The sequence below is a fragment of the Notothenia rossii genome (assembly GCF_949606895.1).
Source record: "Notothenia rossii genome assembly, chromosome: 1".
In the NCBI taxonomy this organism is placed as follows: domain Eukaryota; kingdom Metazoa; phylum Chordata; class Actinopteri; order Perciformes; family Nototheniidae; genus Notothenia; species Notothenia rossii.
In genome coordinates this window covers 83759979-83776437 of record NC_136912.1, presented here as the reverse complement: position 1 = coordinate 83776437, position 16459 = coordinate 83759979, and the positions used below count along the sequence as shown (strand labels likewise).

The window sequence follows — 16459 nt, the reverse complement described above, 5'->3', positions numbered from 1 at the left end:
ATATCATCAGCAGTCAAATGTCTGCAAATCCAGCAGATTCAGATTCATTCTGGTAAAAAAACAAAACATATTTAGGCTAAAAGTAGATCCAATATTTACAATTGTTTTTGTTGTCATCTTACATTTCTTCGAGTTATCGATTGTATCATATTTACATTTTAAACTTACAAAGTTTTTGCAAGTAAATTCCATAAATTGAACCCACTGATATACTATGATTTTTCCGTCTTCCTGAAATGTACATTTATTAAATGTATTATTTATTTATTAAACGTAACGTGTCTAACTTCCTGCTCTGGCCAGATGTACTGTCCTCAGCTTGACACAGCTTCCCAATGAACTGTACGGCCGAGGGGGGCGGAGAACAGTGACGAGAGGTTGTCTATCTCCAACCAATCAGAGAGCAAAGAATTCATCCAACCCCTGACATCTCCTGTATTGTAGCTAAGGCTCATTATCGCCAAGGGTATGACTGATTGGCAGGGGTGAAAGAAGTATTAAGATTCTTTACTGAACTAAAACACTAATAGTAAAAAAACTACATGTAAAAAGTCCTGCATTCAGGAAAAGTATAAGCAAAATGTAGTTACAGAAAACTCTGGCAGGAGCACTCATTCAAGGTCATGGTTCCATAGCACCTCCAAGGCGCTAAAAATAAAACTTCAAACATCACAAAATAAACTGGTCAGACTACTGCTTGACCTTTCATCTAGAACCCACCTCACCTCTGCCCACTTTGACAACCTAGGATGGCTTAGAGTAGACGACAGAGTACAGCTACTTGCAATGGGCCTGGTCTACAAGATACACTACACCTCTATGGTACCCATGTACATGTCAACATTCTTCCCAAAGGTCAATGAATACCATGATCATAACACCAGAGGGAGCTCCACAAATCATGTAAAACAAAAAAGGGGGAATACATGTTTTGCAATTATGCCACATCAAGGTGGAACGCTCCTCCCACTACTGTAAAGGAAAGTAAAACTATACTTACCTTACAAACCTCTCTTAAAGAGCACCTTCGGGGGAGAGCATTGCAAAACTGGCTCCGGTAATGGTACAAATCTCAACCTGTCGTACAATGGACAGCTTCCCCCCCATCTATGTATATACTCGCATTTTAGACTCTGTTACTAACTGTATATCTGTAGACTTGGTATGTCTTAAATATCCGGTTAGGATGTATTAGAACGAAATCTAAAATGAAAAATGTAAATAAGCCATCTGTATGTAAAAAACCACCTGTATGTAAATTGTAAATAAGCCAACTGTATGTCAAATATGTCTTATATGTCTTAAATGACATGATGAATTGGAAATGGGGGACCCTGATGTAAACAAGACGAAAGTCTTTCTCTGGTCTGCATCCCCTTAACAATTGTATGTTTTGAGCTGTACTGTACTGTACCCAATATACAAGCTGTTAATAAACTTTTCAATCAATCAATCAACAGTAGTCCTGTTTAAAATAAGAGGATTTATAGTTCATTAAAAGCTCTCTGTCAGTGTTTTAACATCCTGCAGTGTATGATATTTCTAAATAAATATTACTGCTGTGTTACTATGTATGTTGCAATTCACTACTGTTTAATGTTCTGTAAGTGTAACTAAATTGTATACTGTTGTTGTTTAATCTGCAGCAGTACATTTTATTAGATAATCATATGTTGAAAGCACCTTTATCCTGAAAGATGTACATGATCTCTAACAGCCCTGCCTTCGACTTTGTAGTGATTAGTTGACCAGCTGATTCAAAAGGGCTTTTCATTTTTTATTTAGCTTAAAAATATATAATAATTGTCTCAACTCATAAAGGAAAGTCTTTCAGTTTATTATAAACATTATATACATGTAAAGATACATGGTTATAATGGACAGGAATGGGATGAAAACTGTCATCTGAAAAGTAATGTAATCCAGTAATCCATACAAAAAATAACCATATACCCATACATAGTAGTAAAGGAAGGAAAAATAGGGTTTTTTGTTTTGTTTTGGAACTTGGAAACTGATAGGAGAACATTTAAATGTTGAAAAACACAATAGACACATTAAAAGCAGAGAGCAGACAGCATTTAAATTAAATAAATAATTTGTTAAGCCCACAATAACTCTTATTCCGAAGAGCAGTGTGGCTGTTGCTGAAAGGGACAATGGCAGGGAGGAAACGTGTGCGTGTTTGTGTGTGTGTGTGTGTGTGTGTGTGTGCGTGCGTGCGTGCGTGCGTGCGTGCGTGCGTGCGTGCGTGCGTGCGTGCGTGTGAGTGTTTGTTCATGTGTGTAACCTTAGCGACTGTGGCGAACTGTCATCAGTCAGATACTGAAATACCTCTAACAGGACCTCCAGCATCTGGTTTGGCTTTGGGATAATTGGCAATCTTTTATCACTACAAAACTTGGAATCGATCTCTTTCCGTTCTTCTTTTTCTTTTCTGTATTTTTTATGGTTATGTGCAGATTTATGATGGAGAACTAAAATGGTGAGGAAGAAAAAGCTGCTGGTGTTTGAGTAAGTATTAATCCTCTTTGCATTTGCTCTGTGTTGACTGTTTGAGCCTCTCACATACATTCAGTAAAATCCCTATGCCATATCAATACAACAAGCAACTTTAAATGTATTTTTGTATTTTGTATTCTTTTTCTACAAAATGTGTTTTATTTATGGTAACAACAAATGTTTTCAGAGCATTACGGCATATGTGTTACAACAAAAAAAGTTATAATCTCCATACAGAGTTCAACTTTACATTTTCATTTGAGAGTTTTGGTTTGGTAAAATAATATGAGACTTTTTCTCAGCATGGCTACACATCATACATTAATGATGAGATGCATGTACTAATTGCTCTCCTGGGTGGATATAGATTTCATCCCATCAATGTTTAGTTTTGATCCAAACTAAACTCTTCTCTATGTGGAATTACAAAAAAATGTTAATAGTCATATCAGGTGATCCAAGGCAGTGAAACTATGAAACATTGAGAAAGTGATAGGAAACGTAAATGTGTTATGGATAAGTACTTCTATGTGAAATAACCTGGGCTCAAACTATTCTTCTGTCAGCTTCCTCATTGTGTTGATGCTATTGTGGCCGCACAGGTGACACAAGAGCTTATGTGTGTATTGTCTGTGTGTGAATGTATGGGAGCTTCTTTACATTGTACCATCCTATCTAGCATTCTCTTTCCCTGGGAATGTATTTTACCTTTTAACTCCAGTCTTAACACAAACTCAGGCAGAAAATAAAAAAACACAAATATAATTTCTTAGTTGTCCGATTCACTTTCAGTTATCTATTGGTGTGTTTTGTTGTATGTCTCTCCTATTTTTCTTTTCTTCTCTTTTCAGAAATTGTGGAAGCATGATGTGGGATGGATAAACAACAACAAAACACAACTGTAAGTTTACTGAAGGCTGTTAGTGTGACCTGAAATATGCCAGTGGTTGTTATTATGCTGACCGAATATGTGATAATTAACCATGAATGCACATGCTCCAACAGGAGAAACATCCAAGTCATTTCAAGAGTCTATTTACAGCTAAATCTTTCCATATGTTTTAAGATGTTTATCATTTTAACAAATAGTTACTGTTGGGGTAGCAAAGGCCTGATTGGAAAGAAGATAAATGTTCATTTAAATAATTGTTTATATGCTCTGTCCTACTGCAATAGATGATTATGATTAAAATGGGAAATCTTTTATAATCTTTTAACTTTTAATAATTCACAAATGCCAATTGCTCCTTCTTCTAAACCTCCTTATTTTATAACCGTATTATTTTCTTTCAACAGACACACTGTGCTTATCTTTCAAGAAAGTTAATAATATGTGAAATAGCTATATCTATATGTGTTGTGTCTCTCCTTCTGTGTGCAGATGGCCTCTAATGACCCTGACCTTCCTGACCCCTCCAGTGACCCTCAGCCCGGTGACCTCATTGAGATCTTCAGACCAGCCTATCAGCACTGGGCTCTCTACCTGGGAGACGGTTACATCATCAACCTGACTCCCGTCGGTCAGTAGGACATGAGATGAGTGCTGAGTTCTGTGTTGTGACTTTTACTTAGGTGGAAAAGTCTAAATACTCTTTTCACCTTTGTGGTTTGGTTTAAAGCCCATTGAAACTTGTGTAAATACTCTGTAAAGGGAAAGTCTTATATTCAAAATGTGGAGAAATACTCTGTAAAGTAAAAGTCTTATATTCAAAATGTTAGCAAAAGTAAAAGTACCAATTCTGCACATTGGGTAGCTTTTTTTAAATTCACCATCATAGTCAGAATCAGAAACAGGTTTATAACCAAGTAGGTTTACACGTCTGAGCATGTTGCCTTGTTGTATACTGTATGGTGCATAGATAACCACAGTTGAGGAAGATAAAATGTAAGTACTGTAAGGACCAAGGATCAATTAAATAATATCTTATCTTATCTCATAGGACTTATGGCTTGTTTTGTAAATCTTTGTCAAGTCTTTGCTCCATTTCAAGGTTATTGGTATCTTTCTCTTATGTAGGAGCCACTAAAGTCTTTAAGACTGGTTCAAGTTTGATGAAATTATGTTGTTTCCGTCCCATTTTGGATCCTGGCCTTTGGACTTTCGGGTCTGTTTGTTGTGCAACCCCACTTCAACTGTTAGTCTATATTTTGTCAATACCTGCAATATTCCGGATACTACAATGTTCACTTTTGGTAATACTTGTTATGTCTAAAATCTTGTTATCACACTGATGCTATCCTTTTCCTCTCTAGACGAGAACCAGGCAGCTGCCATGTCCAGTGTGAAGTCCGTCTTCAGCAGGAAGGCAGTGGTGCGCATGCAGCTGCTGAAGGAGGTGGTGGGTAGTGACTCGTACCGTGTAAACAACAAGTACGACCACAACCACACACCCCTGCCCGTCTCTGAGATCATTCAGCGAGCACAAGTCCTCATTGGCCAGGAAGTGTCTTACGACCTGCTGGGGAGCAACTGCGAGCACTTTGTGACCCTTCTGCGCTACGGGGAGGGGGTGTCCGAGCAGGTCTCTCACTGTTTATTTTGTCTTTGTCTCATGCGTCATCAGGGCAAAATACTAACCTTCCACTCGGCAGACCACAGTGACCGATGGCATGTCACCACAGCCATAGTTTTAAGTGTGAATTACACTTTTTAGAAGAGAATAAGGGACATTTCTTTAAAGTAATCCTCACCATAAACATCTACTAATCTTTGCAGATTGTGACATATAAAGGGGAAACTATTTTACTTTGTATATGAAATAAGCTCTAGCCCTTTTTAATTCTACCCATAGATTTGGCAACGCTAAATCAATGCTCCTAAATACAAAAATTGGGCCTATCTGAACAAGTTTAATTTAGGCAGAGGGTTGAAGGTTTGTTATTTGATTTTTATGTGTGAAAATGATCAAAGCACTTCATTCTCAAAATAAATCTGCTGTTTATTCTGTGTTACAGACTGTGTAACATATTGAACATTATAAACATTCTTGTTCTTCAATATATTGAAGATCACAGTCCACCTCCTCTTGTCCTCTTTGTCTCCTCAGGCTACGCGGGCCATTGGGGCCATCAGTTTGGTGACGGCAGCAGCCAGCGCCTTCTCTGTCCTGGGACTGATCAACACACGATCCAGAAACAGGCCTTTCTGACAGCTGTGATCTTCACTGAAGGGTGTTGCCTCCCAACATTCATGCGGCTGTGATACACAAATAAATGAAATAAATATATAAAGAATGAAAATGCAAATTATTGGGTTATTTGTTCAGAAAGTGGCCTTGTAGAGTTTACATTGTAGGGTTTCAACTGTGTTTGTTGGTCAGATATTAACAACTCAGATGCTTGGTCAGGGTGTGAAATTACAGCACTACACCTGATTTTATACATTAAACTTTAGTTGGTTCTGGTCGTGCAGACCAAGTTTCCAGAACCCTTATCTGAGTTTATGTTGCAGCTATAGACTGTAAATATAATACAAAGGTGAACTGAAATTCCCCTTGGGGATTAATCAAGGGTCTTCTTCTTCTTATCTTCTTCTTCTGATACATTTTTGTTTTGTTTTTACAATGTCTGTTTCCTCTGTATTTATATTTTGACTAAATGTAATCATAAATATGATAAGATAAAGATAAGATACACTTTATTGATCCCAATTTGGGAAAATGTTATGTCACAGCATGTAGATAAGACATTGCACCTAAAAGAAAACAAAAAACAAATAACCAAACAAAAATAAAGCTATACATATCAGCAGTAGAAGTTAAACGAAATATGCAAAACAGTGAATATATATAAATAATTATCAACAATGAAGGATATTTGTTATCAGTTCATGTTTTATCTGTCCATATCAAACTATGAATTTCCTCTTTAGCACATGTCCAAACCATGGTCCAAAGAAAAAGGTTCTTGCATTTTGCAGTGTAGACAGCAGGTGGCGCCCACGTCCTGCAATCATCCTGAAACAAATCAATAGAAGAAGAAATACGATCATCGGTGTGACGTGGATTCTCTGCGCCGAGAACTCCGCACGTGTTGTTTTCATGGACGTTTGAGTGCTTTTACTGTGGTATTTTTGTGTTAGAGTAATAGTGTTAAACACACTGCAACAAACATGGGGAAGAAACTCAAAGTCGGAAAAACCCGAAAGGATAAATTTTACCATCTGGCAAAAGAAACAGGTACATTTCCACTGTTAGAAAATATAGCACGTTTTAGACTGTAAGCATTGAAGTAGATATTAGCATGAGTGCTAGCTAACTTGCTAACACTAAGAAGAGTGTACGCTGGATTATATTGTAATAGTGCCAGCTCTCTGATAACATTTGGTTTGGTCTTTTTCAGGTTACCGCTCTCGATCTTCTTTCAAGCTAATTCAGCTCAACCGTAAATTCCAGTTTCTTCAGAAAGCCAGAGCTGTGGTGGACCTGTGTGCTGCTCCTGGAGGATGGTGAGCCTGTCAACACTATCAGAGATGGAACAAAATATATTATTCTACTAACATGTCCAGGGTTTAAAGCAATGGTCCCCAAACTAGAGATACAAAGGGACACACATTAAACAGCATTGTGGGACAGCAAATCGTGTCCTGTCATACATAAAGTCTTTCTATTTAATTTCATATTCAACTTGGTAGTTTAACCCTTAATCAGGTTTTCCCAGGCCAAAATGGGGGAGAAAATAAGTATTGACAATATTTAATTATTATAACCTAATACCACTATCAGTTCAGCTTATCAGTCCAATATTATCAATGTATATTTTTCCATTATTGATTGTTGATCAATTCTCCGTTTGGGGGGGGAAATAAAGGTAGACCTATACATCTGTACTATGTCTTGAGTCTGCAGACTTTGTAGAGTGTCAGCCTTAAAGCATTTGAACGTGCTAAAATTTATTACAAAAATTGTACAGACGTTTTTCTTTCTTTATGAATTTGATCCACCCTATATACGGTTTCTTCCTGACAGCAAAAATATGCTCCTCAAACAACAATAACGTTTTAATTCAGTATTTAATTATCTTTGGAGAGACGTTAACCATGTGCCAATCATTAATAATAATAATAATAATAAGGTGCTATGTAGTGTACGCTCGGCCTAGTGTGAGAGATTAGTGAAATGTTTTTTGTGGATTATTGTTTGTAAAACTCATGATTGTGAGTGTATTCTTCTTGCAGGTTGCAGGTGGCGTCAAAGTTTATGCCTATATCAAGTATCATTATTGGTGAGTATTATGTCACCATTTTCTGATTTATAATTTGTAGGGCTGTACCGAATTATTGAAAATGCTGACATTCATGAACTTTCTTTTTGCATGTCTCTATTCATTTAGGTTATTCCATTAATTATATACAGTTATAGAATAAAATTAGGCTACACCAATAATATTTATATTATTATATTTTTAAAATTAGACTTTATTCGATTTTATTCAAATGTTGGTTTATATATATTTATCGAGAGTACGTCCTAATATTTGACAACAAACATTAAAAGGTCATTTTAAAAGCTCAATAGACACTTGACATTTAAAAATGTATACATTTTATGAAGCCCTAATAAATGATTCTGTCTTGGGCTGGCTTTTTTGATGTCTGTTTTTAATCTAATTAATTGGTATTGTATATGGAAATTATGAGATAAAAGTAATAAAATGTGTTGTTCTTTTCCTCTCAGGTGTGGACCTGGTGCCCATTAAGTCCATCCCCAACGTTGTTACACTGCAGGAAGACATCACCACTGACAAATGCAGACAGGTGAGGCAGCTGCAGACTAACATCAGTGTGCAGGCTGCTAACACTGATAAACACTAAATAAACAATTTAAAACTCCTGTCAAAATACAAGATACTGGAGACACAACATTGATGTATTGAGTGCAATACTTTCTGTCCCATATACAGGCTATCAAAAAGGAACTGCAGACTTGGAAGGTCGACGTTGTGCTGAATGACGGCGCCCCGAATGTGGGCGCCAACTGGCAACATGATGCCTTCACACAGGGTATGTGCCACCAAAAAGTAAAAGTTTGCCCAATGGTATACCGGTGAAGAGTAAAGGATCACTTTCAAACTTAAATGTCCCATTATCTCACTTTGTTCTCCGCTTCACCTGCAGCTCATTTGACCCTCATGGCCATGAAGTTGGCCTGTGAGTTTCTGACCAAAGGTGGCACCTTCGTCACCAAGGTCTTCCGCTCCAAAGACTACCAGCCGCTGCTCTGGATCTTCCAGCAGTTCTTCAAGAAGGTTCAGGCCACCAAGCCGCAGGCGTCCAGGAACGAGTCCGCTGAGATCTTTGTCATCTGTCAGGGTCAGTGGCAGCTGACTGACAGAAAAAAGCTTGTCAGACGCTTATTTCTTAGCCACTTTTGTAGATTTCACCTGAACTAAACATTGTCTTTTCTTAACAGGTTATCTTGCCCCGGACAAAATTGACGCCAGGTTTTTTGACCCCAAACATGCGTTCAAAGAGGTGGAGGAGCAGGCCAAAACTGTCAGGGATCTGATTCCTGTCAAGAAGGCAAAGGTATGTACACTCAACAAGACATAGGAATATCACATAAACATTGATATATCATTTCAATCCAAGTTTAATCAGTGTTTAAACATTATTTGCTATTTTTTTTTATATGATAATATTTGATTTTGTTCCAGGCGGAGGGATACGAAGATGGTGATCTGACACTCTACCACACTTTCACAGTGACAAACTTCCTGAAAGCCGATAACGCCATAGACTTCCTAAGCAAAGCCAATGAGGTGAGTAAACTACTATAATTTAACATGTTCGGCCATTTCACAGAAAATCCTGTTGAAAATACATTTCAAAAAGCAAAAGTTATAAATGATCCTGTACTGGACTATTTGAAATGACAGTCTAAAATGCAATAATAATAAAATGACTGACTACGTTAAGAAAAAGCTCTCAGGAATTTCAGTTCACATTCTGTCTTCTCCTCTCAGATCACCTTTGAAAACCCAGACCTGGAGTCTCACCCGTCCACGAGTATTGAGATAAAAGAGTGTCTGCGTGACATCAAAGTTTTAGGACGCAAAGAGCTCCGCCTGCTGCTTACCTGGAGGACCACACTGAGGAAATATCTGGCCAAAAAACTGAAGGGAGATTCCAAACCGCTTGACCCGGATATAAAGTAAAGTCTTTACAGCGTATTTACAAAAAGCTGCAGAAATATTCTCATGTCTTCACCAGACTGTGTTATTGCATATATATAAAAACACCATCCTTTTTGCTGTTTTTTTAGCCTAAGTTCTGATGAAGAAAAACCCGATTTTGATGAAGTAGAAGAGAAACAGAAGAAGAAGAAAGAGAAGAAGAAGCAACCCGAGGAGAAGGAGGCTGAGGACGATGAGGATGAGGAGGAAGAGGAAGATGAGGAAGAAATGGAGACTAAACTGGCAGAAATGAAAGCTGAGGAGGTGGCTGAGCTCAAACGGTACAACACGTTTTGAAAAACAACATTTTTATTTTTACTCTGGATATAATTGAATAGAAATTCATTTTTTGATTCAGTTTCACTGAAAGCTAATTACATTTGGAACATTCTGTTTAGAAATCTGAGATTTTCTTACTCTTATGCTTCATCAGTAAGAAGAGGAAGCTGCTGAAGGAGCGGAGGAAGCTGAGGGAGAGGGTGGAGCTGAAGATGGACCTGCCCGGCGTCTCCATCGCAGATTCCCACGACTTTTCCATGTTCTCCATCAGCACCATCAAGAAGCAAAAGGTGAATATAAGACACACACACACACACACACACACACACATACACACACACACACACACACACACACACACACACACACACACACACACACACACATACACACACACACACACACACACACACACACACACACACACACACACATACACATACACATACACATACACACACACACACTTGTATAAACTTGCTACAGCACCGTTACCGAGTACACTGGACATTTAACAAAAAAACCTATTCTGCGACTACACTCAATGTCTTTAGACTTTGATCTTCAAATGTGAGGGGCCTGTGCGTCTCCAAGGGAGCTTCATAGCACGGCCAATTTTTGCATCGCAATATTTCTCGGCTTGATCTAATATGTGCAACACTCTGCCAAAAATAGACATGCCGTGTAGTTTTATGTGGAGCCGCTTCTGAAATGCATCCTGTGGAAGCACAGTCTTTAGTTTTGCTGCAGATACTGTTGTCCCATCTCTAACGTCTCCTTCCAAAGTGTTTGGTGGGGGGGAAGACTCAAAAAAGCTAATTCCTTTGCCATTCACGTCTCTCCATCAGACCCTGGCAGATATATCCAAAGGGGACATGCAGCTGGCGGACACCCTGGGAGATGAAGACGACGACCTCCACCTGTCTGATATAGAGGGTGACGAGGCAGATGAGATTTCCCTCGCCTCTGACTTAGATGATGAGGACATGGAAGAGGTGGAGCAGAAGCAGAGAGAGCTGGCACCAAAGAAGAAGAAGTAAGTAAAGTCATATCGCATGAACCAAGACAGACCACTATTATAAATGTTTTTCCGGTCATGTATCGATAATATTGTGCTACTTTCACAGAAAAAAACCATGTCATTATTTCTTTAAAAATAGTTCTTTACTTTAGCCTGTTTGTGTCTGTTTCCAGAGTAAAGTTTGATGAAGAAAAGGAGGTAGAAGGGCAGGATAGTGCCTTGCTGGTTGAACTGGAGGGAAAGGATGAGAAGAAGGAGCGAGAAACCAACCTGTGGTTCAGCAAGGTTTGTCATTTCATATATTCACAATGTTCATGTTATAAAATGATTTCTCAGCTGCCTATTTGTTCACATCATTACTGATCTGCAAATAAGTGGATTATTGTGTGACCTGTGACCCTTCCATCTTTTTGCACTGTAGGGCATATTCTCTGAGATTAACCTGGAAGGAGACGCCGAAAGCGAGCTCCGACAGACTGAGTGGCTTCAGAAGAAAAAAACAAGTAAGAGTCTCCTCTGTTTCTCATGAAATGATTTGTTCATCAAAAGTCGTTTTTTCTACAACGTACTTTCATGACTCAGTAAAACAAAATGTAGCTCTATAAATCTGGTACAGGCAGTATAATAACCATTATGGATCTTCTTTTGGAAAAGGCAAAAAGAGGAAAGCTGAAGAGGAAAATGTTGCAGAGGAAGAGAAGACTGCTACGCCAGAGGAGGAGGAGGCGGAGGAGGAGGCGGGACCTTCAAAAGAAGCTGAAAACGACACTGACAGCGACTCAGATGACAGCAGTGATGATGAAAAGTAAAACCTAATTTTCTGTTTATGCTGTTTTCTGTTCCAAATCCAGTTACATTCATACTATTGACAAATATACAAATAGTTAAATGAATATTTTGCTGCTTGTTTTCAGGGAGATCAACAAGATGAAGCAGGTCACTAGAGGGGCTGGGGGGACGTCTGCTGGGACGTCAGTTGAGGCCAATGAAGAGGACTTCCAGGTTGTCCCTGTAGAAAGCATAAGTGAGTATGAGGAGCATTTATGTTGCAAGTGTTAAACTGATCATTTCCAATCTACACACATCCTACCTCAGGGAAAATCAACTGAAAACCAGGTTATATGTTCAAAATACTTTCAAAATGCAGCCAGTAAAATGTATTTAGCTTTTTGTTTTGTGTAACTTGTCTTTGTTAATAGTTTTGGCTTCTGTGCTCCTCAGGTAAGAAACACAGGATCCTGGATGCAGAGGGTCTGGCTCTGGGCTCTATGATCGCTACATCCAAGAAGCGAGCCAGGGACATGGTGGACGGCTCCTTCCACAGGTGTGTGTCTGTGTATTTAACAGGGTTCCCACGGGGTCTTAAAAAGTCTTACATTTGATCATCTGAATGTAAGGCCTTAAAAAGGTCTTAAATATAACCAAAAAAATAAGAAAGGTCTTAAATTTGATTTGGAAGGTCTTAAAAATGATGGGATTTGAAAGGTACTTCTGTGTTGCGATAGCGTCTAAATGTGTTTTGGGGGAAATGTCCGGGCTGCAAAGTAACCAGTACGGTAATAGCCTTTCAGTTCCCCCCAACAATTTATATTGAATTAAATCAACATGGAACCAGTAATCACTAACTTTGTTTCCCCCGGCCCCTTATTGGAGAACACCCAGCTAGCAACCTAGCAACCAAGCTTCAGCTAGCGGCAGTCAGAAACTCATGTATCTTCGAATCTACTTACAAATGAATATGGGGAAGTGTCAGTTCAACCGTATTTGGTTGGAAAACATCTAATTTAGTGCTTGGTTGAAACCAGTGGAGGGGAACGTGTTTGAAGACCGCCGCACCTTTTGCAAAATAAATTAGTGTTTGTTTTGCTAATGGAGCGTTAGCTAGTGCAGCAGCTCCCGCAACAACCCCGGGGGACCTCCGGGCGACGTTTGGGTCTACGTCAACCCTAAAAGCGGAGGTGCTGTTGACGCTAAATACCGTGGCTAAACACCAATCATACAACAGCAACGATGAAATAGTGTAGCCAAGGCAGCAGAGCTCTGAATATAGCTCTTGTCTCTCACACACACACACACACACACACACACACACACACACACACACACACACACACACACACACACACACACACACACACACACACACACACACACACACACACACACACACACACACACACACACACACACACACACACTAGGGCTGCTCGATTATGGCAATAATCACGATTATGTTGGTCAATAATTAATATCATGATTATTAAATACGGTTATTCATTGACTTTGAAAACATCCATTTATTGAACTTTAAAACAAATAATAATTTCAACAGTATATATTTAACTGTTGATTACCCTGAACGTATAATTCAACTGAAAAACCAATACAAAAATTAATTAAATAAATGATATATTTAAATAAATAATATCAAAATAATAAATACCAATAAACAAGATCAACAAATATTTTGGAGCGCACTTCCACAAGCTACTTAACATATAGAAATATGATAAATAAATTAGACTAAAACTTAATTAGATCAAATATGTTGTAGGGCAGTGTCACAACCTAGCAAAGCAAAATAATCGTTTTTTTCGATTATGTTTTCGTAATTGTGGCAGGCCAAAATCGTAATTGCAATTTTTAAAATAGGATTAATTGCAAAGCCCTAACACACACACACACACTCAAGCACACACAGACAGACACACACATACACACTTTTTGTCTAACACGCTAACACAGTTCTGTGTACTGTTATGCTGTTATATTCAGTCATTGTTCTTATGTTGAACATGAATACATTTACTTTGTAAGTAATTATGGGACGTATTTCTTCTTTCATAGCAATTTTGCTTCATACTTTATTGCCGTGAAATAGGTCTTAAATTCTATTCAAAGTGGTCTTAAAAAGGTCTTCAAAAGTCTTACATTTGAGTTGGCGAAACCTGCAGGAACCTTGATTTGAATGTGTTGTCTTATGATGTTCTCACTTCTCAACTGGTTTAAATTGTCTCACAAAACTTACAGTATTTATTTAAAGTAAAAGGCTGCAAACATTCTATATTTTCTTATTGTCAACACATCCAATAAAAACATCCAAATCAACAATATGTAGATCATACTATCAGCAACACCTCTGTTGCCAAAGCCGAACACTAAGGTGTGCTTTAGGGGTTGAGTGTCAAATAAAGTAATAGGGAAATATAATGACTGAAATATAATGTGACCCGCTCTATCGAAATCAGTCGGAAGTCGCAACGGCTCATTTCAAAAATAAACGTGGATTTGCGTAAAAAACTATTTTTTCGGGGTTTGGGTGTTTTGTTCGGTTTTAAACAAACAAAGTCTTGGCTTTCAGAATATGCAACTTTTATTTCCAAACTCACACGATAAATACATTCTTTAAGCTTGTAAAGGGAAGATGACTGGCAATCTGCTGTTCCGCAGCGCCGCCCCCCCTCCCTCCGGCTGAAATTATGAATGTAAGCGTAGAGTAATCATAGATAACACGGCAGGGTCCGTTACAGTTTGTTTTCATCTGATTTCAATTAAACAAAGTCTCGGCTTTCAGAATATTAAACTTGTTTCGGCAAATTCAGATGATAAATACAACTTTGAAGCTTGTAACGGCATAATTACAAGCGGAGAACGGAGTAACTTGACGTCACAGCAGGCATAACAACAGCCGGTGTTTCTCGTGATGGTTTTCCCCGGGAAACAAACGCAATACACACAAACGTAAAAATACACAAACACACACACGTATAAACGATCACACACACACACACTCGCGAGCTTTTCCCAGACCAGTAATCCAAACGAAAATATCTTCCCTCTGTAGTATTTTGATCATTTGCTGATAATCAATCAGATCGATGGATTCCAGAGAAGAGGAAACTTTGAAGGCCTTTTTCTCAAAATGATGACTCGGTGACAGTCATTATATAATGTGACATATTTTGCTTAATATTTGGAGTACATAAACAATCCTGATATCATTAGAAAGCTAGGAATCTCCTTCCAGCAGTGTATACAACTCAAAATGTGCCTCCGGGTCAATGCGACTGATTTCGATGGAGCAGGTCACATATATGCCTGATGTATTATTTGAAAATAATTGGATTAAAATGTCCTGTCAAATCTGTTACCAGATGCCACATGATTTAACTACACACATCAGTATCTGTTTCTGAACCCAGAATATATGTTTAATATGTCCAAACAGCAAACTGATTGTTTGTTCTTGCAGGTTTGCTAGCTCCGAGCAGCAGTGGGATGTACCGGAGTGGTTCCTGGTTGACGAAAAGAAACACAGGAAGAAGCCGACTCCTGTCACCAGAGAGATGGTGGAGGAGTTCAAACAGAAGTGGAAGGAGATCGATGCCCGACCCATCAAACGAGTTGCTGAGGCGAAGGCCAGGAAGAAGAGGAGGGTAAGAAGATGATCAGACATAAAACAGGATCATGCTCGAAACCATTTCAGCTGCTTGATCTGTTTTAAGACAAACAAAACTACCCAAAACATTTATTTTGATTTACTTAAAATTTAAAACGATTCTGTGTTTCTCTGATGTTTCCAGATGCTGAAGAAGATGGATCAGACTAAGAAGAAGGCAGAGGCAGTCTGCAACACAATCGACATCTCTGAGAGGGAGAAGAATGCTCAGCTAAAGAGGTATGGCAGCCCGCACCTCGGAAGGAGACTCCTTGAAACTATATACATCGCTTCATACTGGATAATTGTAATATAGCATCAATTGAAAAACGTTGTATTTTCTTTCTGCTTCTGTTAGTATCTACAAGAAAGCAGGCATGGGGAAGGAGAAGAGAGAGTTAACATACATTGTCAGCAAAAAGGGAGCTGGCAAGAAGGTGAGGCGGCCCGCCGGCGTCAAGGGAGCTTTCAAAGTGGTGGACGGTCGCATGAAGAAAGACATGCGGGGGATGCAGAGGAAGGAACAACGAGCCAAGGGAGGCAAAGGAAAAGGCGGCAAAGGAAAGGGTGGCCCGAAGGGAGGAGGGATGAAGGGTGGTAAGGGGCGAAAAGGAAGATAAATCTGAACCTAAAGCGCTCTAACCGTGTATTGCCTTTCCAGTTATTACACATTGCCTGCGTCTCATGTTGCAGGTGAACATTTATGGCTAAGTTGCCGCCACAGTTTGGGATCCAATATCATGTGCAGAGACCAAAATGAGTTTTGGTCATTCTCATGTGTGTGTGTTTAGCATTGTTTGCTGAGTTTCCTGAAATCCCTTAAGATATGTTTTGTGGGTTCATAAGTACTGGTGTTCTGTATACATCTTTCTGAAGATGTAGATTTTCAAACTCTGTGAACAGAGTGGTTTAAATTAACAGCTAAACTGTAAATGTTAGAAAATCAAGTGAATTATAATCATTCTCAATAAATGTTGCTATTAATGTAAATATTATAAACACATTTTTGCAATAAACGTTTTGTTGAATCCTTAAATCTGTGGTTC

At 38.7% G+C, this 16459-nt stretch overlaps 2 protein-coding genes across 2 annotated transcripts; both read left to right on the top strand.

The window, feature by feature from the left end:
• Window positions 1-2341: 2341 nt before the first annotated feature.
• Window positions 2342-5692, top strand: plaat1 (phospholipase A and acyltransferase 1). The gene is made up of 5 exons (XM_079640553.1): window positions 2342-2514; window positions 3354-3403; window positions 3884-4022; window positions 4756-5024; window positions 5550-5692. The coding sequence occupies exons 2-5, from the start codon at window positions 3377-3379 to the stop codon at window positions 5649-5651; spliced, it is 537 nt and encodes a 178-aa protein (XP_079496679.1). The 5' UTR covers window positions 2342-2514; window positions 3354-3376; the 3' UTR covers window positions 5652-5692.
• Window positions 5693-6480: 788 nt separating this feature from the next.
• On the top strand, window positions 6481-16449 carry ftsj3 (FtsJ RNA 2'-O-methyltransferase 3). The gene is made up of 20 exons (XM_079642837.1): window positions 6481-6680; window positions 6844-6949; window positions 7679-7725; window positions 8178-8257; window positions 8404-8503; window positions 8618-8812; window positions 8913-9028; window positions 9157-9261; window positions 9466-9653; window positions 9765-9956; window positions 10109-10244; window positions 10803-10990; window positions 11149-11260; window positions 11397-11478; window positions 11630-11780; window positions 11890-11999; window positions 12197-12299; window positions 15228-15411; window positions 15559-15653; window positions 15772-16449. The coding sequence occupies exons 1-20, from the start codon at window positions 6614-6616 to the stop codon at window positions 16031-16033; spliced, it is 2619 nt and encodes an 872-aa protein (XP_079498963.1). The 5' UTR covers window positions 6481-6613; the 3' UTR covers window positions 16034-16449.
• The last annotated feature ends 10 nt before the right edge of the window (window positions 16450-16459 follow it).

Coding starts and splice junctions, on each gene's coding strand:
- ftsj3 (XM_079642837.1), top strand. CDS start 6,614: ATGGGGAAGAAACTCAAAGTCGGAAAAACCCGAAAGGATAAATTTTAC. Junction 8,504..8,617: donor ACATGATGCCTTCACACAGG/GTATGTGCCACC, acceptor CTTCACCTGCAG/CTCATTTGACCCTCATGGCC. Junction 12,300..15,227: donor GTGGACGGCTCCTTCCACAG/GTGTGTGTCTGT, acceptor TTGTTCTTGCAG/GTTTGCTAGCTCCGAGCAGC.
- plaat1 (XM_079640553.1), top strand. CDS start 3,377: ATGGATAAACAACAACAAAACACAACT. Junction 4,023..4,755: donor CATCAACCTGACTCCCGTCG/GTCAGTAGGACA, acceptor TTTCCTCTCTAG/ACGAGAACCAGGCAGCTGCC. Junction 5,025..5,549: donor GGGAGGGGGTGTCCGAGCAG/GTCTCTCACTGT, acceptor TTGTCTCCTCAG/GCTACGCGGGCCATTGGGGC.